General features: G+C 41.4%; 6 protein-coding genes across 7 annotated transcripts; 3 read left to right on the top strand and 3 right to left on the bottom strand.

Annotated features, from left to right (window-relative positions):
• The first annotated feature begins 2,004 nt into the window (after positions 1–2,004).
• ptger1c (prostaglandin E receptor 1c (subtype EP1)) lies at positions 2,005–4,548 on the top strand. Its single transcript, XM_026324949.2, has 2 exons — positions 2,005–4,095; positions 4,198–4,548. The coding sequence occupies exons 1-2, from the start codon at positions 3,175–3,177 to the stop codon at positions 4,450–4,452; spliced, it is 1,176 nt and encodes a 391-aa protein (XP_026180734.1). The 5' UTR covers positions 2,005–3,174; the 3' UTR covers positions 4,453–4,548.
• A 231-nt stretch (positions 4,549–4,779) lies between these two features.
• On the top strand, positions 4,780–9,240 carry slc27a1a (solute carrier family 27 member 1a). Its single transcript, XM_026324947.2, has 13 exons — positions 4,780–5,188; positions 5,483–5,650; positions 5,744–6,138; positions 6,609–6,776; positions 6,877–6,946; positions 7,027–7,118; positions 7,199–7,308; positions 7,426–7,635; positions 7,714–7,840; positions 7,933–8,070; positions 8,509–8,673; positions 8,809–8,955; positions 9,055–9,240. The coding sequence occupies exons 2-13, from the start codon at positions 5,484–5,486 to the stop codon at positions 9,210–9,212; spliced, it is 1,947 nt and encodes a 648-aa protein (XP_026180732.1). The 5' UTR covers positions 4,780–5,188; position 5,483; the 3' UTR covers positions 9,213–9,240.
• An 879-nt stretch (positions 9,241–10,119) lies between these two features.
• trim35-13 (tripartite motif containing 35-13) lies at positions 10,120–12,816 on the bottom strand. The gene is made up of 6 exons (XM_026324948.2): positions 12,347–12,816; positions 11,538–11,633; positions 11,214–11,444; positions 11,069–11,091; positions 10,858–10,976; positions 10,120–10,759 (listed from the first exon to the last, which is right to left on the bottom strand). The coding sequence occupies exons 1-6, from the start codon at positions 12,746–12,748 to the stop codon at positions 10,221–10,223; spliced, it is 1,410 nt and encodes a 469-aa protein (XP_026180733.1). The 5' UTR covers positions 12,749–12,816; the 3' UTR covers positions 10,120–10,220.
• A 1,462-nt stretch (positions 12,817–14,278) lies between these two features.
• vac14 (vac14 homolog (S. cerevisiae)) lies at positions 14,279–17,402 on the bottom strand. Its single transcript, XM_026326239.1, has one exon. The coding sequence runs from the start codon at positions 17,286–17,288 to the stop codon at positions 14,943–14,945; it is 2,346 nt and encodes a 781-aa protein (XP_026182024.1). The 5' UTR covers positions 17,289–17,402; the 3' UTR covers positions 14,279–14,942.
• Positions 17,403–17,461: 59 nt separating this feature from the next.
• On the top strand, positions 17,462–20,323 carry LOC113141680 (zinc finger and SCAN domain-containing protein 21-like). The gene is made up of 4 exons (XM_026326241.2): positions 17,462–17,893; positions 18,003–18,121; positions 18,777–18,882; positions 18,985–20,323. Exons 1-4 carry the CDS (start codon positions 17,617–17,619, stop codon positions 19,827–19,829), a joined length of 1,347 nt encoding a protein of 448 aa, XP_026182026.1. The 5' UTR covers positions 17,462–17,616; the 3' UTR covers positions 19,830–20,323.
• LOC113141681 (zinc finger protein 554-like) lies at positions 20,202–23,012 on the bottom strand. Of its 2 annotated transcripts, none has more exons than XM_026326242.2 (4): positions 22,614–23,012; positions 22,155–22,291; positions 21,939–22,041; positions 20,202–21,863 (listed from the first exon to the last, which is right to left on the bottom strand). In XM_026326242.2, the coding sequence occupies exons 1-4, from the start codon at positions 22,930–22,932 to the stop codon at positions 21,250–21,252; spliced, it is 1,173 nt and encodes a 390-aa protein (XP_026182027.1). In that variant the 5' UTR covers positions 22,933–23,012; the 3' UTR covers positions 20,202–21,249. The 2 variants fall into 2 exon arrangements, with proteins under 2 accessions (XP_026182027.1, XP_026182028.1); XM_026326243.2 differs by having other exon boundaries at positions 22,671–23,012.
• Positions 23,013–23,949: the final 937 nt, after the last annotated feature.

The following is a 23,949-nucleotide window of genomic DNA, read 5'->3' as shown; positions in this document are numbered from 1 at the left end:
ACTTTTGATAGCAACTTAAATGTGAAATAATAACTTTTATCATATATCGTTATAATATCATATGTAATTCATAAATAAGATTTTAACACATTTAGAATTTCTGATTGTCTTTGTTTTGTATTTCCAATTTACATTATCTGTGTTTTAGAGTGTGAATAGTTTGTTTGATCATTTTTTAATTTGTTCATACTTTTCATTGCACTCCTGGAAGCTAAGTAAATATTCTCTTGTGTCTCATGTTTAAGGGCTTTGTGTCAAAGTCTTCTCGCCTCTGGTCTTAAATTTTTAATTATAATGCAGAATAAATTACTTTTGTACAAGAACATCTTGTTTTTCCTAATGTCAGAGATCAGATTTAGTAGACAGTAAATCCAAGTAAGCAAAGTAAGAGTGAAGTTAACAGTCAGGAAAAAGATAGTGCCAAGTAATGGGAGTTTTTTTTAACTCATAGTCTGCTTTCATAGATCTTTGTTTATGGATGAAAAACCTCTGCCTGGTTTTGCCTGAAATACAGAAAGCGATATCTACAGAGGAAATGGAAGACTCTTGCCTTCCTTCCTATTTTTATCAGATTACAGACAAGATGGTCTCAAAAACAACAGTGACGTCTCAAAAATAACCAACATGCAAACATTAAGCAGCTCTACAGTCACATTTTACTCTACAATAAAGAGTCACTACTGATTGATCTTCACCTCCTGGGAAGATTTTTGAATTGAGCATTTTTTATATTCTAAAAAAAAAAAGTATGTCAGCGATATTCAGTGTGGGAACGGATTATTCTGTTCCTCTAAACAGGAACCCTCAATACATCTAATCAACATCATGCTTCTCCAGAGTGCTCTGATGTATTTCTTCTGTGAATATGTTTATGTGTCAGCTGATGGGTGATAATCACCATGGTCCCTGTTGAATAACAGATTAACAATAACTCTTTCTGTGTTGGAGGAAATTAATATAAAAAATCATTCAGAATCTAAGGAGGTAAATTTTTAAACATTATCAACTGCTGACTTACATTTGACTGCTCAAGTATTCACCTCGTACTGGATCAATACCACATAATAAAAGTGATGCTGAGAGCACCTCTGGTTCAGAGGAGATGAAAGGTGGGAGGTGCACATCCATAGTGGGCAGGAGGATGGAAAATGCATGTAGAGATATAAAATAGTTGCCAAATCTCTGCACAGGGAGAACATCAGACCAGTGGGCAAACACAAACTGTCAGTGAGGAAAGCAAACGAGAACAAATGAATGTGGAAGACAGTGATTACTGAATGTGGCAAATCAGGCAGCTCTGCATTCAAGAGCGACGCATTTGTTCTCTCTCATTTACTCTGAACCACCAGTGATCATCTAGAATCCTCTGGAGGTAAGTTTCATCTATGATTTATTAGCTGGTAATTCAATTCTTAAGTAACACACTTCATACGTTCCTCTCTTGTAGCAAATTAGTCTAAGTAAAATGAAGAGCTATGCAATATATACGAAAGAGATAGTACATGACTGAAGATCTCTAGGCAACCTGGGATTTCACATCTTTTTAATCCATTGTCAGTATGACTGATAGACAGGATGATTTAAGAAGAGATTCAGACATCGTGATAACTGAAGTAAGTAAGACATATACAGGGGGAGCTACCCTGAGATTCCCCTGCCATTTTCTATTATTACCTGTTCTAAGAAATGCTTTTTTTGAAGAAGAGGAATCGTGTATTTACTAATAATAATAAAAAAGAGAGCTGAGATTTTAGGTTACACAATTTGTTTTAGGAAAAACCCAGTGTCCAGTTTCTCTGCAGAATGTTAGATTATATCATAGTTGATAAGACAACTTTCTTTTGACATTGATAGCCACTTCCGAATTCTGAATATAACTCTGGATTCCTTTAAATGATACAGTTCCTTTGTGATTTCCACACACTTGGGGAAATACTGAGGAAATAGGAGGGAGGTAACTGAAAAAAAAAAACATAAAGACAGATTCATTTGGAAGAGAAATCAACTGCTTGATCAGCTGTGGGTGCAGCAGGGTGTTTAACCTCTGGAGCTCTGCAACCTGGATACTTTACATGGTGTATGCCAACAAAGCAGACAGGTTGAGTGCATCAGATGTACTCTTCTTTTTCCATTCTAATACAAAGTCTGTGCACATTATATTTGTGTCCTTTTGAAATAGCTGAGGTTGAAAACATTCAGGAGAATGAGAGCCCATTAAACAGAAACACTAAACTAACTATTGTAGCTTAGTGTTTGTTGTATCATCTATCACAAAAGGGGGGAAATTGTTTTTGCAAATTGCCATGCCCTAATGATTAAAATTTAATGATAGAAAATATGACGCAGCAAAACAAAGACTATTTTTCCAAAACTTTGCTGTTCAGATTCTCAGTGAAGCTTATTAGACAATTATTAGCTTAAAAAAGGAGAGTGATTCTGTGTTTATATGTATCTCACATTTTAAACCCATTTAAACCCATCTATTTTCAGCACAGACACACAACCTGACGACTCATGACATTATGACAGATCGACCAGAGCCAAAATACGAGCTCCAATGGTGTAATGAGTTAGGGAAATCATCAAGAGAGTAGTTATGGAGGGGGGCTGTAGAGCTTTTAGAGATGAAACAAGATAAATGAGGTATTGTAGGTTTATGGCTGGAAGAGTGGAACCAACCTTGTCTTCTTTAACTTAAACAAAAACACAATCTTTGAAATATCCCCTAAATAAGACATCCTGATACGAATGAAAGTGCTGGATATTGATTTTTCTGTAATTTCAATGAAAAATCATGTTTTTGAAATTTTGCATCTATTCATGTTTTTCAAGCAGGAAACACATCTACTTAGTTGCATAATAAAAAGAGAAATAAATACTAGAAAAGGCTCCAAGAGAGTTTTTTCCCCTCGTCATCATTATTTTATGTGCGAAACTAACTCTTGTAACTGTTTTAAATCCCAAGTGTTTTTGTCAGATCATAATCAATTGCCCAGTAAAATGTGCATGCGCTTTTATATTACTTCTGATTTAAGACTTCTCTGTTGTTCTATTGTCTATGATTTTTACTTAGGACACTATGGCAGAACAGGATGAAATACAGAAATTAGCTGTAGAAAGTATCAATCTTTGAACTACCAGAAGTTTTCTGACTCTGCCTGTAATTCTTTGTAGATGACACTGAGGATGAGAACACTCTCGTTTCTCACCACTTCATTTTCTAGTTCTTCTATGCCATCACTCCTAGACCAGAACCTGAAGATCAACTCTTCTGAACTGCCGAGTCCCTGGCTGAACAGCAGCCTGCTACCCATCAGCTCTTCAGGCTTAGGCATATCTTGCTTCACTATGGCATTTGGTGCCATCTCAAACCTCACTGCTCTGGGCATCCTGGCTAAATCCCGTGTCAAATTCCGCCGCCAATCCAAAACACCATTTCTGCTGCTAGCAGTGGCTTTGCTAGTGACTGACCTGGGAAGTCATGTGATCCCAGGTACATTTGCTTTGTATTTGCACATAGGTCAGACATACAAAACACAACGCACACTGCCCACCGGCACATTCTGTCGAATCTTTGGTGCAAGTATGGTGTTTTTTGGCTTATGCCCTTTACTGTTGGGTTGTGCTATGGCCATGGAGCGTTGTGTGGGTATTACCCAGCCACTTTTCCACAGCACCATGATTACAATTGTTCACATGAGGAGAGTTGTGCTATTTCTGGCCTCTATAGCACTTGTGCTGGCAATACCTCCTTTTTTTGGTGTGGGGACCTATACTGCCCAGTTTCCCGGAACATGGTGTTTCTTGCCTGTCAATAGTCCACATTCTACAGCTGATACCAGTCTGGCTCTGGTCTTCTCATTTCTGGGCCTCACTGCACTCACTCTTTCCCTGCTCTGCAACATCCTGAGTGGTCTGGCATTGCTCCTTGCCAGAATGCGGTCCTATAGTGTTAATACAAAGTCAGCAGCTCACTCTTCCCGCCGTGCTTCGTCTGCATCTACCTCCTTCTTGTTTTGTTCGCTGGATGTGGAGATGATGGTGCAGCTGGCAGCAATCACTGTGATGTCCTGTGTGTGCTGGAGCCCATTTCTTGTGAGTATTGGTCTTTTCACAGTGCAGAATTTGTTTCATCTTTAGTGGAACATTATACTGATATTGAATGTAATATTAGCATCTGATGTTTTTCTGCTACAGATCCACATTGCTGTGATGCAGTTCAACCAAATTCCCAGGGCCTCTATTCATAAGCAGGATAAGTTCATCCTTCTGGCCTTACGTTTGGCCTCCTGGAACCAGATCTTGGACCCTTGGGTGTACATTTTACTGAGGAGAGCAGTGCTTTTCAGAGTTCGCTGCACTGGCTCTGCACATGGACAAACAGAGACAGCAAGACGCTCCTTCACAGGCACACGCAGGCCTACAGTCTTCAGAGAAAGTGTTGCTCTTTAACTTAGTAAATAAAAGACTTAATGTTGTGTTTGTTGTGAAAATTGTTTCAGAGTTAGCGTGTTGCACGGGGCTGGTGTGGTCTATTTTCAGCAAGCCAAGGATGTAATGTGGGTGAGGGATGAAAACAGACTTTCACAACATTTCGCAACATTTAGTTAGTAGTCTGTGCCGGTGCTACTATCAATAGCTGGCACCTGCAAATCTGGTGATCGGGAAACCGGGCAGTGTTAATATTGTCCAATTAAAATCGAGAAAAGCTTGACAAGCGTCGAGATTGACCAATGGCAGAGATGCTTAGGGAAGGATCACGCCCGGGGTGGGCGGTGCTTGTCTGGCAGTGACCCTATTCAATATGGAGTACAGAAAATAGCCTGATTCACACCGCACTTCACTGCTCTCATTCAGATTTCGGTCACTGCTGCCAGTCGGCCACAAGTTATAAGCCTGAGCTCCGTATATCCAACCTCCAGGACTCGCTCACGTCGCTTACTTTTAACATATTTACGCTTTTCCTTCGGATGTTATTGTTTACTACTTCACAACAACCGCGCTGATTAGCACAAAACTACTGCAACTCCTGAAATTCCTGAAACTCCTGATTCTCCTGAAAGCTCTGCTCGGCATCCGGAGGACAAATCCAATCCAACAGTAAAGGGGGAAATAACTTCCTACCGAGCGGGGCGATCGGCGGGGTTATCGGGTCAAAGGTGGCATCTTTCAGTCAGTTCACTCATAGGTAGGTGGTGTGCGGTTAATGCTTAGTGATTTTGCACGATAATTTAAATATGGAGTGGTTTCTATTTATGTGCGTGAGCTGACTGGCAAATAAGCGCTTCGGTAGTAAAGTAATCCCTGCACAGGGCTTTTAAACAGTTGGTAGTTGTAGCCTCCCTAAAAAAAAAAAAAAAAAAAAAAAGTTTCTTTACAGTGTTTTTCTGTACCAGCCTGCGCTACAGCAATGCAGCACAGGCTTTAACTTACAGCCATGCCATCCTAAAAGCCTGCCTTTCTCATTTTCCTGCATGACAAGAATGCACAATGCAGCCAGTGTCTCGGCCTCTCTGGGGTCCCTGGGGCTATTGCGTCTCTTAGGGGTGTCCTGGCCCTGGAGTCTGGCAGCAGGCCTCGGAGTATATCTGGGCACAAGAACCTGGAAGTTCTTATACATCGCAGCACGCACAGCCAAGAGAGACCTTAAGTAAGTTCAGTTTGCTCAAGTAAAGATCTAATGATTATGTGCCTGCATCTCTTTACTTCATTTCTCTCTTCTTCCTCCTCTGATCCTAACCAGTGGCCTGTACGTGCTCTTGAGAGTGAAGTTGTCTTTATGGCGTTACATGCGCAATGGAAGCAACATTCCTTCCATCTTCGCCCAGACAGTAAAACTTCACCCAAATAAACCAGCGCTGATCTATGAGGCAACAGGGGAAACGTGGACCTTCATCCAGCTGGATGAACTGTCAAACGCAGTGGCCCACTGGGCAAGAAGTCAGGGTTTGGTCTCTGGGGATGTGGTAGCCCTCTTTATGGAAAGCTGGCCATTACACGTGGCTCTTTGGCTGGGTTTGGCCAAGATCGGAGTGGAAGCTGCACTCATCAATTTCAACCTTCGCCACGATTCCCTCCTGCACTGTATTGGGGTGTCAGGATCACGGGCCATTGTTTTTGGAGCTGAGCTTGCTGATGGTAAGATTGTTCAAGAGATTAGTGTTAAGGCTTTATTTATGTGGACTGGTTCCTTCTAAAAAAAAATGCTGCATTAAGTGATAACATCTAATATTCCTCAGAGTAATAAAAGCTAAATGATTAAATTGCTGTTGAAAAGCTGTCATTATAATAATGATCAACTTAAACAAATGTATTTTCTTCTCTTTGTTTCTCTGTCAACACAAACACTCTACTTCCTTGTCTCTGGTCACCATCTCTATTAAGGTGCAATGTTTTCATTCGTCAGTTTTATTAGCTTTGGAAAATAGATTATAATTCATCTGGCTTCAAACAGGATCAATTAATGAGATTAGTACAGCATATATTCATTTGGACTCACTGTGTTAACTTTGTATATATTGTATATTCTAATTCAAACCGGGGTGCTTGACCTGGTTAGTGATGTCCTCTCTTCACGTCTCCCTCTTCTTCCTCTTACTGAATGCTAGCCGTGTTGGAAATCAGCTCCTCCATCACCCAGTCCATGGTTTGGTTTTGTACTGGAGACCTCAGTGCAGAACGTCTGTCCTCCCTGGGTGCTCAACGTCTGGATCCAAGTTTAGCCTCTGCATCCAGACATCCACCTTCACCTTGTGTTCCTCCCAAAGGCATGAACGGTGGGTGGCTCGTTTTCAACTTCCAGCAGTGAAAAACATGCTGTGAAGACACCTGTTTCCCAGGTGCAATTATAATGCTCTGCTGCGTTCTCTTCTGCAGACCGTCTGTTTTACATTTACACATCTGGCACCACTGGAATGCCAAAGGCTGCTATTGTGGTACACAGTCGGTATGTTTTTAGTCACTGTCAACATCACCCTCCAGAGTTGTAATATGATGTCTGAGAGTTTCTCCTGTTGCCTTCAACAGTTACTACAGGATCGCTGCTTTTGGGTATTTTGCCTTTCGCATGCGGCCCGATGACATCATCTATGACTGTCTGCCTCTCTATCACTCTGCAGGTACCCTCCACCTCTTCATGGGTATAGTTTTTATCTTCTGCTTTTGCATAACTGATATGTGAGCTTTTGCTTCGTGCCAGGTAATATCATGGGAGTTGGTCAGTGTCTGATCCATGGACTCACTGTGGTTGTGAAGAAGAAATTCTCTGCCAGCCGTTTCTGGGATGATTGCATTAAGTACAACTGCACTGTGAGACCTTATTTTCAGAAAATATTTATAAGTACCATATTCTATAAAATCAATATGTATAAAATATTCCATTTCAACATATACTGTCACAATAACAGGACTGTTTTACCCTCTTAGGTGGTGCAGTATATCGGGGAAATCTGCCGTTACCTCCTGTCTCAGCCAGTACGGCCATCAGAAAAGCACCACAAAGTTCGGCTGGCGGTGGGAAATGGGTTGCGCCCTAGTGTGTGGGAGGCCTTCACAGAACGTTTTGAGGTGGCACAGATTGGCGAGTTCTATGGAGCAACTGAATGCAACTGTAGCATTGCCAACATGGATGGCAAGGTCAGCAGTCACAAAGTTTTTTTTTTTTTTCTGGAGAAAAGTTATATTGCATCACTCTATCTAATTCTGTTCTAACAGGTGGGAGCCTGTGGATTTAATAGTCGTATTCTCCCCAACGTGTATCCCATCCAGCTGGTGAGGGTGGACGAAGACAGCATGGAGCTGATTCGTGACAGCCGGGGCCTTTGTGTGCCTTGTCGACCTGGTATCTAATACCACAACGACTGCTTGATCAATAGAACAATTTAACTTTGATGTGTTGACAGCACACTGTTTAACCACTTCTTTGTCTGGCAGGGGAGCCAGGGCTTCTGGTGGGACGTATCAACCAGCAGGACCCATTACGACGCTTTGATGGCTATGCTAACCAAGATGCTACAAGGAAGAAGATAGCTTATAATGTCTTCAAGAAAAATGATTCTGTATATTTATCAGGTTTTCCTTTTTTTTTTTTTATTTCTCACAGTACATACAAAGATTCATATTACTGTTTTCATCACTTACCTCCACTTACCTCCACTTTTCCAGTTTTCATCTTTAAAAGATGTAAGAATAAACCTGTCTTGTGAGTATTCAAGATAGATATTTGCATCTCTTAAACTTGAGTTGTCAAGCTTCCTTCGTCAGTGATCATTGTGAGTAATATGTGAGTGTGAGTGTGTGTGTAGTTGTTTGTCTTTGTGTGTCTATATGTGGCCCTGTGATGGACTGGTGACATGTCCAGGGTGTACCCCTGTCTTCCACCCAAAGAGAGCTGGGATAGACTCCAGCAGATCCCTGTGACCCTGGTTAAGGAATAAGCGGCTATAGAAAATGGATAGATAGATGGATTTAAGGATGGGAATTATTCTGCTTTTCATATGTCTACCCTAGGTGACGTGCTGGTGATGGATGAGCTGGGCTACATGTACTTCCGAGACCGCGGTGGAGACACATTCCGCTGGCGAGGAGAAAATGTCTCCACCACTGAGGTGGAGGGGATACTCAGCACTCTCCTGGGTCAGACCGATGTGGCTGTGTACGGTGTGGCAGTGCCAGGTGACTTCTGGACACCCACTGGTTTTAGTGTTACACTGGGACTGGGATGTAAAAAATGTTTAGTTTTAATGCATATTGACCTGAGTGTCCTAATTAAATAACTTGATAAGCTTTAATCTCCATCTCTCATACCAGGTGTGGAAGGTAAGGCTGGCATGGCTGCCATTGCGGATGTTACAGGGTGTTTTGACTGTAGTGACTTCTTGCAAAAAGTCCAGCGAGCTCTTCCTCCGTATGCTCGCCCTGTGTTCCTGCGAATCTCCCCACGTGTAGACACCACAGGTAAACTGTCTCTAAATCCTTCCTGAGTTCATAACGATGTCAACCATCACTGATATCAATTCATCACCATCTAGTCTGTATCTCCACATTGCTACACAGGTACATTTAAAATCCAGAAAACCAGGCTGCAGAGGGAGGGATATGACCCACGTCTCACAACAGACCACATCTACCTTTTGAATACTAGAGCTGCGCGTTATGAAGCTGTAGACGAGGAGCTATATGGTGCTGTTATGGAGGGAAGAATGTCTCTATGACATGGAGGTAATAGCCGGGTAGTCGTGGTGCCTCAGTTAAACAGATGCTATAGAGAGAACAGTGTTGAGAAGACTACTCACATAGACAGAGTACAGTTGCAGATGATATTTTAATACTGTATGAGTAACTCACCAGGACTTAATGTGAGGGCATTTATACCCCTTTAATAACTTTTTCATTTTTAAATGAACACCTCAAAAAGCCTTTAAGCATCTCCGCACATAGAGTTGGTATCTCCCACAATGCATTTGAAGTAGGAACATGTTACAGTGTGGTTATATAGAAGATGTCACATTAGATCAAACTTCGTTACAGGGTGTATACCCATTTCTGAAATATCTGCAATAGTTATTCTGTGTAGACCTAAGCAATACTTAAGTGTGAAGGTGAGAAGGTGCTGCTGTGTGTTCGGACAAAGAACTGACTTCAACATGTAGGACATGTGGCTACTAGTTCAAACACTAACCATAGGATTTTTAATGCATTAAAACTAATCTCATATATTGTCATATTTGAACCTCTGTTCACTATTGTCATGAGTTTGCAATTTCACACACAATTACACTGTATGTGCCTTATATGAAACTTCAAATCAGTGTTTCATGGTTTTATGTGTTTCTTAAAAAGAAGCTCAACACAATGTGGAAATCTTGGAAGTGTTTTTGTGTCATGCAGAGCTGAGTCACACGTAGTGACTGTAATTTTATGTAACAAATCTTATCAGTGCAGTAATATTTAGGTCAGAAAGAATGTGAAGATATTTGAAATTTAAAATCTTTGATTGCGTTTTTTTTTTTTTTTGTTGTAACTCAAATTAAATATTTTAAAACATGCCTGTGTTTGTTTTATATCATCAGAAAAAATGGAGATCTGGCAACATAGTGCTGTTACTTGACCCTGCATTCCTAAAATCAAGTATTCACAAGCTTCTGCTCTCCTTCATTTCTTTTGTTGGATTTTTTTTTTTTTTTTTGTTACAACATTTGGCAATTTGTGTCAAAGATGACCTAACGATCTGTTGACAAGGATATCCTTGTGGGTAGGATTTTCAGTGGATGCTCTTTGCAGGCAGTGCAAAAGTAGGGAAAAGCTCTGGGCGTGATGACATCAGTGAAAGTGTAAAGAGGTGATCTCACTCTAGGGTCATAAAACGTCACCTTGCCTCGATCCATGTCTAAGACTACTCTTATTACTTCTGGCTTCTTCGTCATGTTCAGCGGTTCCCATGGGGCTGTGCAGGCCTTATGCTCTCCATTGCGAAACCTAATAGTCCAGAATCCCTCGGCAGGCGTCAGCACGTTCTTGCCCTTCCTGTTGACTGACTCGCTGGCTACTCCTAACACCCAGTAGGTGTTGTCGTTTACCTCCACCTCCCAGCTATATCGGCCCTCGGAATATCCCTCAGCAGCAAGCATTTCAGCACTGATGTCAAAACGTTCTGGGTTGTCTGGGAGCTTGAAAATCTGGAAAGAGTTCTGCATAACTGTGAGATCCTCTGAGAGAATGAAACAAGGAGCTGCAGTGTTGGGATCCACAATAACCGGATCTTGAATGAGAAAAAGAGGAAGAAGTCACTAATAGGGCAATAGGGCAGGAGAAGTACTAACCAAAAAACATAACACGTGATTTGTTTGAGCAACTTACTATATTTAATTATACTTTTCATCTTCTCCCACACATTATATTTCAGAGAGCCCAAATGTTTAGCCACATCAATCAGAGCGCCAGAAGTAATTTCTGGTTCAGTGGAGTTTCGCCAAGTTCTGTAAAGAGACTTTTCTAGTTAGTCATTGGGAATTATGTTTGTAAAGCTGCATTATCCTAAAAAAATCATCTTAACAGGATAGGAAATTACCTTCTTATAGTTTCCTTGTAATTCTGGAAACAAAATTGAAGAGGAACAATTTTCATTAAGTGATTACCATATGGATGTAAAGCTATGTCTTTCACGACAACCCTGATTTTTCATACAAATTGTCTGAACGAACAGTTTTGTCTACCTTAAGAAATTGGATATCCTCATATTTCATTTCCTGTTCTATTATCATGATAGTGTTGGAGAGACATGCCAGTTCATCATTCATCTCTTCAATCCTCTCATTAATCATCAGATTCTTCTCATCCTCCTCAGCCTTTAAAGCAGAAAGTCTGGCAGCTTCCTGCTCATTCAGGAAATCGTGAAGGGCTTTAAATTCTTCTTTGATCTGTGTTTCCGTGTGTTTGACTTGGTTCTGGAAAGTAAATAGTTGATGGATAATTATTTCCTCAACACCCGTCTCTAGTGTGTTCAAAGTAACATTTAGGGCACATGGGACAGACAGTACCTCAACATGTTCTGCCATTTCCTCACAGACTGTTTTAGTCTTCCTGTAGAGCTGCAACTTATTTTTCAAAGGCAGCAGAGCACTCTTCAGTTCCTCCTGCAAGGTCAGTGACAGGGCAACAATGCTTAAAAACAAGGTCAGTGTGGCAGGTGGGCAAGCTGGCTGCAGAATGTGGGGCTCTCAGCTGCTACACACTCCATTCCCTGTAAATGCAAAGCTGCACAATACAGCAGCATCAAACTGAAGGGACAAATCTATGGGACGGGTTTCCTATTAACAAAAACTGAGCTCATGCAACTTAGAGTCCAAGCAGAGACACTACATAGCAAGCAGTGGATGTTTCACATTAGTACTTCAGATTTCCCAGTCTCCAGAGAATGCCAAGGAGGGCAGGAGTAGAATGAATGTAGCACCACAGAAACCTCGTGAGGGTTGAGTTTCAGTCTTCTCTGGACTCCAGTGGCAATGGCAAACCAAAAATATAGATCTATTAATAGAATGTTAAAGAACTCTACCAAACAACTTCACGTATATTGGTATATCAGGCTCAGAGACACAACGGTTCTAAGAAATTAAAATCAAAAGACTAATCTCTAAAGACATACAGCATAGCAGCATCCAAACACTGTGAGATATTTTAATACGTCATTGTCATTCATTTCAATTATCAGTGAGAAAACAGAGGGAAAAGGTTTTGTTAATGCAAAGGTTTACCAAGCAGTTGGTTTTGGAGATATGCAGCTCAAACAATAACATGCTACCAATATGAAATATTAAGGTGACCAATGCTGTGACCTTAATACGCCTACCTTACAGTCATGAGCACTTTCTCCAATAGGATAGAGCCTGTGTCCACTGTGTGTAGCTGCTTGCCTACATACACTACAGATCGGTTCCAAGTCTTCCACACAGAACATTATGAGCTTTTCTCCATGTTCTGCACAAGCTTCTGGGTCATTCTTGCTTCTGTCCTTCCTGAATGAGTCACAGGCCTTCTCCAGCACTCTATTTACCACCATTTGATCCATGGAGGAACGGTGCCAACACAGTGGACAGTAGGGTGAATCCCCACAGCCTTGTCTGTCCCAGCTGTCTTTTAGACAGGCTTTACAAAATCGGTGTCTGCAAGTGAGTACCACTGGCTGACTAAGAATATGTCCACAAATTGGACAGGAAAGGTCATCATCATGATGAGTATGTGCGGTGGCCATTCTTCACAGGGTTTTGATGACAAGATGGGATCTTTTCCCCCTCCCATGTCTCTGAAGGACTACTTTATCCCAACCTCAAACCTAAGTGTTAATACCTCAGCTCCCAGAGGCATATCATATGTTATCCTGTGTTGGGTTGGGCATGCCCATTGCTATTTCTCAAATAAACACCACACGTCAGAATAAAATAAATTGATTTTACATTTAAGTGGCTGTATCTCTGCAGATCAAATAGTTGCCTGAATAGTAAAGAGAGTTGTATGATGGTGGAATAATTGCACTCAAGATTGTCTTTGGATTGGACCCTTCTATGATATTGGAGAAATGTCTTAAAACAAAAAAATAAATAAATAAATAAAAAGGAAATATTGGATAATTAAAAATGGAATTTACACAGAAACAATGTCCAAAATAAGACTCAGGGTGAGGATATAAATAGAAGAAACTTATTTGGACTGAAGTTATGTGAGTAAAGAAATATATCCCTGCTGACCACTGGAATAGTTTTTTCACAGTCAGATTTAGCTTTGGGCAACAGCGCCTTAAGAACACATGATACATAGTTATTTTTAAAATATTAGCGTCAGCTCCCCTTTTGGTATAAAAACACGAATTGCAGGTCTAACATTACTCAAAAAGCACAGTGCTGATTTTATTTAAGAGCAAATGGATATTTCCAAGCAAAATGTGTAAACAGTGAAATGATCATGTTAAAAATGAAATTATTAATTTAAGCTTGTTTATCATTTGATATTTTGTTGTGGATGTTTACTAGGTTCAATGATGCACCAAATTAATAAGGGCCACAGATGGAGAAGAAACCTGGGGCAATATGATCCTGCCATTAGAAATCATTATGCCAGCCAGGGCTGCATGTACTGAATGTTTGCCTTTACACGTTGTGTTAGCATTCACAGTAGCCTAATGCAAGCAGGAGAGTTATTACAGTGTGTGCTAGATGTTAAAGGTTAATTTATAGCTATATGTGCATATGGATACATATGCAGTCACTAATTAAAATAAGTAATAGCCTTCTTGAGATACCAAAGTGAAAATTTGATTTGTGTCTGCACTTCTGCAGCAACAGCGGTGTAGAGCCACAAGAGTCAACAGATCCTCCAAACATACACACACTACAATCATGCCAGATTACTGGCAGCTCTGCATGCAGTCACTGGCTAGATTTGTTTTTAAAAACAGTTGTATTTTTGTTAACACTAAGCCCTTTTTTAATCAATTCATTTAAAGTTATTGTTAAAAACCTGTTCTGAGACAGGTGAAAGTTAAGTTGTAGTTCTATTTTGTAAAATGTTTTAGTTGTATTAATCAGTCATTTGTTGAACCACAGTTTATTTAAATGAAGACTGTTGGACAGTATAATACATAGCATAATGGATAGTTTGGATGAAATGAATTAGGAAAAGACAGATTGCTCTGCTCTGTAGGTTTATATGGTTGCACACATCAGCATGTGGGCGGACAAAGACATATTCGACAAGGCTTTTGTTTATAATATAGATACGGCAATAGTATGTTATATATCACATGGTCCACTTTATTGATATTTACAAAGGAATTGGAGAAGTGTGAATGTTTTTAAGAATGCAAGAAAGACACTGACAAAGACGAACACATACTAACTGAGGAATATATAATAATCTAAAAGATTAAAATCTTAGTTGAGCTGCATCAGTGCTGTGGAGATGAAATTTCTTTTCTGGCTTACATGACATTAAGGCAATCCTGGATGCATGCTCCATACATACTGCTAAGCAGGATAAACCATGAAATGTGTGCGGTTCACATGGACATCAAATGGAATAAGTGCATGTTTCAACCTGAAACAAAATAAATGAATAAAATTCTCTGATGCTGGAGGGGCGTTATTAAGACTCAGAATCTGGCTATATTTTATCAACACCACTAGTTATGATACATTTAGTAGTCCCTGTTAATTTATCTGTTTCTTATCACAGTATCACTCTCCTCATTTGAAAGAAATTTACAAACATGAGTTGTTTTTTGACAAGGTATAACCAGTGCTTCTCTGCTAATCACACTCACGTAATATTTTTTGGCTTCAATATAATCTTCTTTTTTTTTTCCAGTACAACTATAGATGTTGTTTCTGTCCTTTAACAATTTTTCCTTCACCCTCCCCTCACTGTCCATAGGTCACTATGACACAGTGCCTTTACATCAGCTTCCTGTCAGAGTGATCAGAGGCACGTCCGGAGCGTTGGTGCCGGACCTCCAGGTGTTTGCTCTGGACGCGGTCAAAATGCTGGAGCAGCTCACTGTAATCCATCTGAGTGTGAGACGGACGTTTGGAGTCTACATACTTAGGCACATTTACAGTCCTCATGAGCTCTGGGTTAGGGACACACTGCAAGCGGTGGGAGAGTAGCTGGAAGGCCTGGCTCTGTGGTAGCAGCATCAACAGACCATAGAGTGCCTTAATCAGATAAGGGTTATTTTCCACATCCAGGAGCTGCAGACGTAGGTAGGTGAAAATGGGACTTTCTATGAGCTGAACCAACTTGTCGACCTCTATCAGAAAGTCCACTGTCACCTCCAGGTCTCCAAACTTCTGGATAAGATCATAGGCATGTTTGTAGTTCTGTGTGAGAAAACAGAGCGACACTGTGGCCACTGGGTTGTGACACCAGGAACGATAAAGGCAGCAAAACAAAGCACAGCTCTCCTGAGTGCGCAGGTCTTTTAGCTGGTTGCGTAACTGGAAGAGTTCGGCAGAGGTGAGCAAAATAGTGTTGAGTGTCTGAACCATAGTGGATGCAAATTTGAGATCCTCCTCCTTAAGCAAGATGTCAGCCATGGAGTGGAAAATGTTCTCTGCATGAAGCAACAAACACAGCTGCCTGATGATGAAAGCTCCTCTGTTCTCCAGAAGCCTTCTCTCCAGACTAAAGCGTTTAAGCAGGTTGATCATGAATTTGTAAAAGTAGGAATTCATACTGGGAGTGGAGGGAGACAAATCCCCTGCTTTGGAGCTGTGCTGCTGCCCTGGGGTGACACCCTCTGGGACCTTCAGCTTCAGCTTATTGTCAGTGCTGTCACAAGAGCCGCCTTGGTCTGTTTGGCCAGCAGGAGATGACGCTATCTCAGCTAATACCTCCAGATCTTTCAGTATAACCTCATCTGACTCATCTGAGAGTGTTTTCAGCAGCATGGGAAATAGGCTGTCTGTGTGGCGGAACATCTTGCGTGGTGTCTTTATGTAGAGGTGGTAGAGCCATTTGAGCACAGCTATGCGTGTCATCATTCCAGTGGAGGAGTCATGGAGGTGGCGGTCCAATACCTGAACAATACCATCCAAGTCCAGAGTGACCTGTGGCCTGTCACTGCTTGCAGGAGTGAAGAAGCTGATATTACTGAAACCAACAGATTCTTGGGATGCGTTCAGCATATCGTTACCGTCTGCCTCCGTCTTGGGCTGGTCGTCCTCCCTGGACAGCGGCCTGGTGCTTCCATTTCTCTCCTCCTCATCCTCATCATCCTCGGGAGTCACCAGCTTCATCAGACTGTGATTACAAGCACTGGCTGCTTCTTTGGTATTCTTCTTTCTGTCATCATAGGAAAGACAAGGCAGCACTGCAGTTAAGATGCCAGAGGAGTAAGGGAGCACCACTCTGCCTGCAAGCTGAATAAACTCCCTCATCCAGGTCATAGCCGTCAGCTGGATCAGGTCATTCGTGAGTTTGGCCTCATCTGCGACCTGGCAGTGGATAACCAGGATGTTGGCCATCTCAGCAAATTTCACGCTGGATGGAGTCTTCTTAATCTCCTTCAGAAATTCTCCCAGCACCACCTCACATGTCCTACGGATCTCCTTGCTATTGTCTCCCAGGATCTGGAAGAGCCCATCCAGGATCTCAGGGAGGTAATCTAACAGGTTGATGTCAGGCACAGACTCCAGAACATGGATCCAAGAAATAATGAACTGCCTGGCATACTGATTATTGGAGTAGATTCTCTCTCTCAGCAAAGGGACAAATGCCACTAAGTCAAACTTGTTACTTTCCGTCACTATGTCTTTGAGCAGTCTGTCCAGGAGTTCGGATCCGCTTTTAACATTGGGATCAGGATCAGCTGCGAGTTTGCTAAGACCATCAAAAAGCAGGTTGAAGTGAGGCAGCACAGCTCCCCTGGCCACCTTGACGATGTTATAGAGGGCCTCACAGGCATAGTAGCGCAAACGGCTGTCTGAGTCATTGAAGCATGTGAGTACCGGCTCAATAAGCTCCTTCAGATACAAACCTGAGTCCTTGCCCAGGGCTATGGAGCAAGCTGCCAGTCCGATGAGACCACCCTTGCGGCTGTGGGGGTGCTGGGACAAGGCAAACTCAGAGGCCAGAATCTGGATCACATGCCTGATTTGAGTAGAGTTGTTTTGAGCGACGAATTCTCGCACCAGCTTCTCTATTTCCAGAGCTGCGACTTTCCTCTTCTCATACAGTTTATCATTCAGAGCCCTGACGATGTTGGGCGTCAGGGGAGAAAAGTCCTTCTCCGTGTTCATATTCGCAGCTGTGACTCTACCGGGTCCTGTTTAACGAAAACAATCCGCTATTGTGATCATTCAATAGAGAAAACTGACCGCTTTCATTAGCAAACCAGGAAGTCTTGTGATGCAAGGCAGCTGACCGGATACATCCGCCGGAAACACGTCATGTTTGCCACATTTGTTTGGTTCCCGCTTTGCGAGAACAAACGGTATCTCTAATTAGCTTCATTTTGGTGTTTTGGTTTTTACACCAGCTAACAATTTGGTTTCTTCGGTTTTAAATCCGTTTTTTTTCTTCAGCTGGAGAAAAAAGAAGCTGGTCGTTGTAGCCGGGGAGCAAGCGATGGAGAGCCGCCTCACTTTTCACTCGCAGCTCTCCTCCATTATGGAGACCATGGCCAGGTCTGCCCTGAGCCAGGTCTGCAAGCTGGTGGATGAAGACTCTGCTGAGCTCAGGCTCGAGTTGTCCCGGCTGTTGTTTGCTAATTCAGCCCTGGCAGAGAAAGTAAGCGACCTGGAATGCGAGTTAACGATCGTGAGAAGCGACGCCCCCAAGCTGAGTAAAAGTTATCGCACAGTAGGGGTACAAACCGCATGCTCCGGAGACGAGGACCCTCATGGTACTTTTTTTTGTTTTTGCAGTAACGTCAACTCATAAGAGTTTAGCATAAAATATCAGCTTCACCTCCGTGTTTTAACGTTTAAATCTATTGTTTGACTTCTCCTCAGTGTCTGGACCTCCCACCATCGACGGGATCTTTGGGAAAGACTGGTGTATGAATCTGTGGAAGGACAGAAACCCATACAGTCTGGAGAGAGTCACAGACTCACCACAAATCTCTAATAAGGTGAAAGGAGGGTTTTACATGGCTGATGTCCCAATGGCCTCCAGCAAAACAAACAGTTCTGATTTTTGCATGTAAGAGATCAGGTGACATGCAGGTTTAAAAGTAAACCATACCAACCTTAGAAAACATCAGTCTTCTTAATGTTGCAATAAAAGCTGAAAAGCAGCAGCAATTTGAAAAGGGACTATACAGTTTGATGAACAACGAACACCACATCAAGTTGGCCCAGTAAAAACAATCAGCAAACAGGTAACACTGAAAACAACACTGCTCTGAATAAAGTTTCACCTGATGGCATTAAAATGTCCAGTGTTGAAACCATCAGAGACCAAAACTAGGACTAACACACCACACAAGTCAAACTGATGTCTTGATGCACCAGCCTATCTGAGCAATGTTTTGGTTATAAATTTATATTTACCTTTTTTATTCTACTCTGTAAAACATAAAATGATTATGCCCATTACAATTTCTCTGTACCAAACAACCAATTCACCACAACAAAGCTAGACGCAACAAATATACCACATTTGAGAAGCGGGTGTTGACTGGATTAATTACGAGTAATTAACAAATCACTTCAGCTTTTGTCATGACTGGAAAATGTTGCATTGTTGACCTACAGTTTAATGTTTGCACTTTTTCTGCTTTGCAGACTGTGGCGGTACTGTCTGACCAAATTCCTGTGACTGAGCTCAGAGAAGAGGATTATGTAGAGCATGCTGCCAGCAGCTGCCAGCAAGAAACCCTCACTAGAGATGGTAAGAAAGTGAAGGAGTGTCGTGTCGAGTGAGAGAACACACCTCAGAGTCAGCAGCTTCAGAAGTTTATTGAGCATTTGTTTCTGTATTTTTATGCAACAGAAAATGAACCAAGCATGGCAGTGGAACCAGAGCAGCTGTCAGTTGGTTACTTGGCCAGTGGCAGCAGCCTGTCATTTAATCAGGAAGGAGAACAGGTTTTGTCTGCAGTTGGTATTGACGAACCGTCCCTCCAGCTGATATCCATCAATGACTCAGAGGAGGCCTTCAGCGCGCACATCATTCCAATCGAAGATGATGATGAGGACGACGATGATGTACAGTTTGTTCAAGAAAGTCAGCAGGAGCCAATAATGAACACCACAAGTTGCCCTAGTAAAAACAATCAGCAAACATTACCAGCATACAACACTGAAAACAACACTGCTCTGGATAAAGATTCAGCTGATGGCTTTGAAATGCCCAATGTTGAAACTGTCAGAAACCTAAACAAAGAGAAATTCACATGCCAAATATGTAGTAGGACATTTTTCCACAAGGGCACCCTAACACACCACATGAAGTCACACAAGTTAAACTTTTGTAACATTTGTAACCAGCATTTCCCTCACAGGAAAAAGTTTAGGTCACACACCTGTGTGCCTAAAGTTCCCTCGCAGAAGGTCAGTAAGTCATGCGAGCTGTGTGGGAAGAGTTTTGCAAACCCATCAGCTCTCAGGGTTCATTATGTTGTCCACACAGGAGAGAAACCCTTCTGGTGCAGCTTGTGTGGGAAAAGGTTCACCCAGAAAGGCAATCTGAAATGTCACCAACGCATCCATACCGGAGAGAGACCGTTCCTCTGTGTTAAATGTGGGAAGACCTTCACACAAAAAGTTAATCTCAACCACCATTTAATGGCGCACAGAAATCGTGAGGTGGTGGGAGAAAAGCCTATAGCTAGCTAGCTATAGGTGAAACCTGTCAGTAATCAATTGCAGGTGCAAGATAAGTAGCTTTATTTACATGGATCCATCCATTATCTATACCCTCTTATTCCTATTTAGGGTCACAGGGATCTGCTGGAGCCTATCCCAGCTCTTTTTGGGTGGAAGGCAGGGGTACACCCTGGACAGGTCACCAGTCCATCACAGGGCCTCATAGAAACAAACTCCACACAGGAGAGAAACCCTTCTGGTGCAGGTTGTGAACCCGGGACCTTCTTGCTGTGAGGCAACAGTGCTAACCACTAGACCACCATGCTGCCCTTACATGAATCTATCATGTACTAATTCTTGAATTAGTGTTACATTTGTAATGTGTATTCTGTAGTGTTGTGCTTAAAATCAGTCATGTGGAGCAAAATGTCCTGTCTTTGTCAGGTGTGTTTTTAAATAATTTACCATTATAACATCTTACTTGTTGTTTTTGTCTTTACAATAAAGATATTTATAAATATTCACTTTGCGAGTGAAATTTTATGCCATAGTAATAAATTTTATTTAAATTGAAATTTCCTTGAACTTGAATCAGTGTCTTTAGCAAAGTCTTTACATATTGCACTGACAATCTGAACAAACCACATCTCACCAGTCTTTGTAATGGCATGCAGGTCTGTAACAGTAATAGTAAATCAGTTTAGACCTGGAGAAGTTCTGGTACTCATTTACATATAATATGACAAACGCACATTAGCATTTTTTATAAGTCATGTTCATGGCCAAACAAATAGGTCTGTGCAGTGAAATGCTGTGAAATGAAGAATGGCATAACGGAAATACAGGAAAAATGATGAGACTTGGATAGTGTAGGAAACACAAAGAATTGGTTTCCTTCTACATTGTGAAGAGGTAGTTTTGAACGTGTGCAAACAATGGATCACTTCTCCAAACTATTTTGGCAGTTATTGACATTGAGGTATGTATCGTGTTACACCACATGTATGACAACATGAATGACAAAGAAGTAAATACATTTTTTGTCATAGTTTGGATCACCAACTGTGTCTCACCTTACCTATGACACTTTAATTTATCAACCTTGATGTGAAATTGACTGCATAGTCTTATTGAGGGCAGGAATTTGGCATTGACACCTCAACCTATGAAATCCCACTAATTCTAATGGGACATTAAAAGGACAAACACTCTCTGTACCTTCAATTAGCTGCTGTGGCGTTTCTCTTATCAACACTAAAAAGACATTTTAAATCTTTGATATGGATGGGATATTTCAAATCTACATTTTCATCCACCTTGAAATTTCAAATATACATATCAGCACATTATGAACTACTTTGAGAAATACTTTCCACAATACTGAAAGCACTTGTAGCCACATTTAGACTTCTTATTAATAACCAAGCTGTGTATTTATTTATTTGGCCAGTCAGCTGAAACACTGGTGGTGATTTAAGCCATACTTGTACGCATAAGATTTCCCACAATCCACACAGCTATAAGGTTTTTCACCAGTGTGTGTTCGAAGATGTATGTTTAGAGAACTTTTCTGGGAAAAGCTTTTGCCACAGTCTAGACAGCTGTACGGCTTCTCGCCCGAGTGCACACGCTGGTGCAGTTTCAGGTACGTTTTCTGTGCAAATCGCTTCCCACAAACCGAACAGCTGAACGGCTTCTCACCAGAATGTCGCCTGATGTGGACTTTTAAACTGCTTAAATAGTTGAAAATCTTCCCACAGAACAAGCACTCAAACCGTTTCATTGGCTTCACGGGCTTTGGCTGGGTAGAGAGCTCTTTGGTTGTATTCATGTGGATGTCGTTCGTACAGTTTGGGTATTGGACGACAGCTGAAGGAGGATTTGTGTTGTCAGCAAGAGCGTTCATGGTTGCATCATCTATCAACTTGTCCATAATTGTTGGCTGAGAGCGTTGTTGACTTTGACCGTCCGCCATCATGTGGAAGTTGTTTAATTCCCCTGAGTGAGCCTGCAGCTCATTGACGGATCTGTGAAGCATGCTGTCATCCTCAAAAATTTCAACAACTGTCAAACAAGAATAAATTAAATTAAATCATAGAAATAATTATGATTATTTACATTTTTTAAATCCAGACTTACTTTTTCTGTTATCTGTGAGGCTCATCTGTCCACTGGGATGATCATCATACGTCTCTTCTTTGACAAAGACCAGATCAGGATCTCTCTCCATCAAGTCTATTGTCTACCCAAAACACAGGCGACAAAGAGATTTGAAGACAAAAACTATTCATTTCAACTCACCGAAGAATTGACCGCACTAGCTGAACCAAAACCAGCTGTTAGTGATTCACTCACCGATGCTCCCATGCTTGTCATAGCTGCAGGCTCCATTGTCCCTTTCCGCTGAAAGGGGAGTTTGTCTTCTCTCCACAGGTCCATGCACCAGTCCTTTCCAAAAACTCCATCAATGGCTGGAGCAGGTTCTTGCTGTTCTAAAAGAGGAAGCAGGTATGAGAGAAAAAAATAGAACCAAGCCTAAGTAAATCTTCAGAAAAGCATAAACATTTTCATAAATTCTTTGTGCTAAGAGGTTAATACTGCAGATGTGTGACAAAACTGAGCTTTAATCTGCATTAAAGCCCTAAAGTCAACTGGACTTCTAGACCTGCTTCCCTTCACACTGAAGAACCCACTTGGATTAGTGGTGAAACGTTTCTACCTAACTACTAGAGTCCAGGGTCCATGATTCAGGTTCTAGATAACTTCCCCTGGACGACAGAGAATATTCCCAGAGATAAAATAAGTCTGGCTAACCTGCTGTAACACAGACAAACAGACCCTCTCTGTTGTGGCAGCACAGACAGGACTGACCTGCAGGGTGCCGTCGGCTGACACTGCTGACATGTGCAGGAAAGGTCTGTGCCTCCCTCGCTGCTCTCAGCTGGACCTCCAGAGAGTAACACTTCTTCTTCAGCGCCTCGTTCTCCGTCTTGTGCAGCGATATCTCGGTGTGAAGGACGGAGGAGCATTCATCAGCCAGGTTGCTGATTTCGACCAAAGCTGCCTTCGTCAGCTTGTCCAGGATAGCGGCCAGCTGCGTACGAAAACTTCGGTTTGTGGTGTCGCACATCATCTCGACAGCGAGGCTGAGATTTTGGAAAATTTGGCAAAATTCCCGGCGAAGCAGCGCTCCTCCTTGGTCAAGTATGTGGTAGGCTGTACCGGAAGGATTTGTAGGAAAACCGGATGTCAGCGTATCGGTAATTATTATTATGATTATTTTTTTAAATTAATATTATTGCTGTTGTCGTAGTATTTATAGTCATGTCAACAATAATGGCAGTTGCATTTTTAATAATATTAGACACTTACAAAATAATATGAACCCATGCATTTTTTCCATGTAATGACTACTACCCTTTTGAATTTACATACAGTCGGCAGGGCTTTAGAAACGCCGGTGTCTCTTTTTATTGTTTTATTTTGGAAGGTAGTACCGGATATAAATTTAGTGACGCAGGAGCTCTGTCCACAGTTAAAATCATAACACACTGAATTTACAACAGGTTTTTCAACAGTTTGGTTTGTTACCTAAAGAAAAATAACCAGAAGTGGAATTATTCTATCCATAGGATATATGTTACAATAAAATGTTGTCCTAAAACAATGAATTTACTACACATTCTGATATTAAAATCTATCTCTGAGTTGTAAATCTGAAAAGCACCGAGGACTTCGTGCTACAAGCTCTGGAAATGTAATATGTACAACTCATTAATAGTGCTGGGGATTTTAAGAGTAACATCAGTACTGAGAAGATTGTTAATAAAGCTTATAAATATATTTTATGTCGTGAAGCCACTCATTTAGAAATATGAATATTCATTGCCCTCCAGTGGCCGCAAACGGGAACTGCAAAACAGTACAGTGATTTATTTTTAATACCTCTGCATTTCAATTGAATGTGACTTCATTTAAACAAACTTTATTTCTCAGTAATCACTGATGTATTGAGTCAAGAAAAGCTAATCTAAATTTTGAAATTTGAGATCAAGACTTTGTGCCTTTTACATTGTAATCCAAAATTCGTTAGGCTACATTTCAATAAGATTCCTAAACAAGTAAATTGATGGGGTTTTTTTTCCTTTGC

Source organism: Mastacembelus armatus, chromosome 8, assembly GCF_900324485.2.
Source record: "Mastacembelus armatus chromosome 8, fMasArm1.2, whole genome shotgun sequence".
Classification (NCBI taxonomy): domain Eukaryota; kingdom Metazoa; phylum Chordata; class Actinopteri; order Synbranchiformes; family Mastacembelidae; genus Mastacembelus; species Mastacembelus armatus.
This window is presented reverse-complemented; position numbering and strand designations above follow the sequence as displayed.